Consider the following 1,528-nt stretch of genomic DNA (forward strand, 5'->3'; position numbering starts at 1 on the left):
AAATATCTGTTGGTTGAATGAATAAATGAATGTATGAATGCATCTCATACAGTCCAATTGATCTAGGGGGATAATAAATATCTGTTGGTTGAACGAATAAATGAATGTACGAATGAATCTCATACAATCCAATTGATCTAGGGGAGAAAGAGGCAAAAAAAATACCCTAACGAAAATAAAGACAATGATAGGAAGAAAGGTAAGCAATAATTCCATAAATCGGGGGTATTAGACTTGATGCCAAAAAAATTGCCATCATTCAACAACTGATGATAGTTGTTTGGAGACTAAAAATACCTGAAAGATTTCATTTGAAAGTTAATATGAAAACAGTGTTCTCTGGAAGACTCATTTACAAATAAATTAGTGAAAACCCTGTTACTATGCCAAGATGTGATAGGAGACTACTGTTTTGTTTGTTTCAAGGTGGAGAAGACTTTGCTGCATACACCTGCTGAATGTCTAGAGTCCCATAGAGGGAGCGTAGTACATGGAAGACCTTTTCTTGAATGGTGTCAACTTGCTCAGAAGGACAGTAATCATCCAGACTTGATCTGGAACCCGTAAGAGAAAGAGAAAGAAAAATACACATAAATAGGATAAAATCATACTGTGAGGAAAAGCCTGCATGTGTAGATTTCAATGTAAGATATTAATAGAAATGAAGGTACACTGAATTTTAGAATAATAACTGTTGAAAGCTACTAAATGTTTACTCCATATTAGGTACTTTACATGAATTATTTTCTTTAATTTTCTCAGCAACTCTATAAAATAGGTACAATTACTATCCTTTTAGATTACTGGTACCCTGAAAGGGAGATGTTGCTTGGGGATACAGGGATTTACTACCTTAGTGACTGGGCATCTTTCTTATTCTTTTATTATGTGTATGCTAGGGCTAGAAATGACTAGGTTTTCCAACTGATAAAAGGGTTCTACTTCTACAAATAATCTGTAACTACGAAAGTATAAAGGCTCCATGGCTTGGTCTAAAACGAAACGTGGGGATGTGCTGGTGTTGGGATTAGTTTCCCATGCAGTAGGAAGGAGAAAAGAGCAAAGTGAGCTGTGGCAGAAATCTGTATTTTGGGAGTCTTTCCAGAACTCATCAAGGACAATCTGAGTAGCACTGGGCAGTTACAATGCTACTGTCAATTACAGCTGGATTAAGATGTGAACTGATTTGATCAGTGTCTCCTGGTCTAGACAGGGGTAAGCAAAGCCATTTAGAGGGTGGATTGAGAAAAGTGGCATAGCAATCTTTATAGAAGGAACTGGAGTTAGTTACCTAATCTACTTCTTGCACAAGTATTTTAAAATTACAGAAATAATCAGTAAACTCTCTGATAAACTCATTCCATTCTCCAGTGACCAGGTTATTTTTGAGGCTTGATGTAAAAATTTTAAGACACAATAAATGATACAGAGCAACTTTAAATTATTAAATACTAACATATACATATGGATAAAAACCTAAAGTGTTATATGTAAAAGCCTAATTTATAAGCCTTAACAAATAAGGGTT

The 1,528-nt window shown here is 35.0% G+C and overlaps 1 protein-coding gene across 1 annotated transcript in view; it reads right to left on the minus strand.

Moving 5' to 3' along the window:
- Positions 1 to 421: 421 nt before the first annotated feature.
- The window catches only part of LOC105807199 (chromosome unknown open reading frame, human C5orf22), a 30,290-nt gene continuing 29,183 nt past the window's right edge, over positions 422 to 1,528 (minus strand). The window contains exon 9 of the mRNA XM_012640508.1: positions 422 to 554. Within this exon, the coding sequence (XP_012495962.1) occupies positions 422 to 554 (133 nt within the window). The remainder of the gene's footprint in view (positions 555 to 1,528) is intronic.

Source organism: Propithecus coquereli, unplaced genomic scaffold (assembly GCF_000956105.1).
Source record: "Propithecus coquereli isolate 6110/MARCELLA unplaced genomic scaffold, Pcoq_1.0 Scaffold154, whole genome shotgun sequence".
Lineage (NCBI taxonomy): Eukaryota > Metazoa > Chordata > Mammalia > Primates > Indriidae > Propithecus > Propithecus coquereli.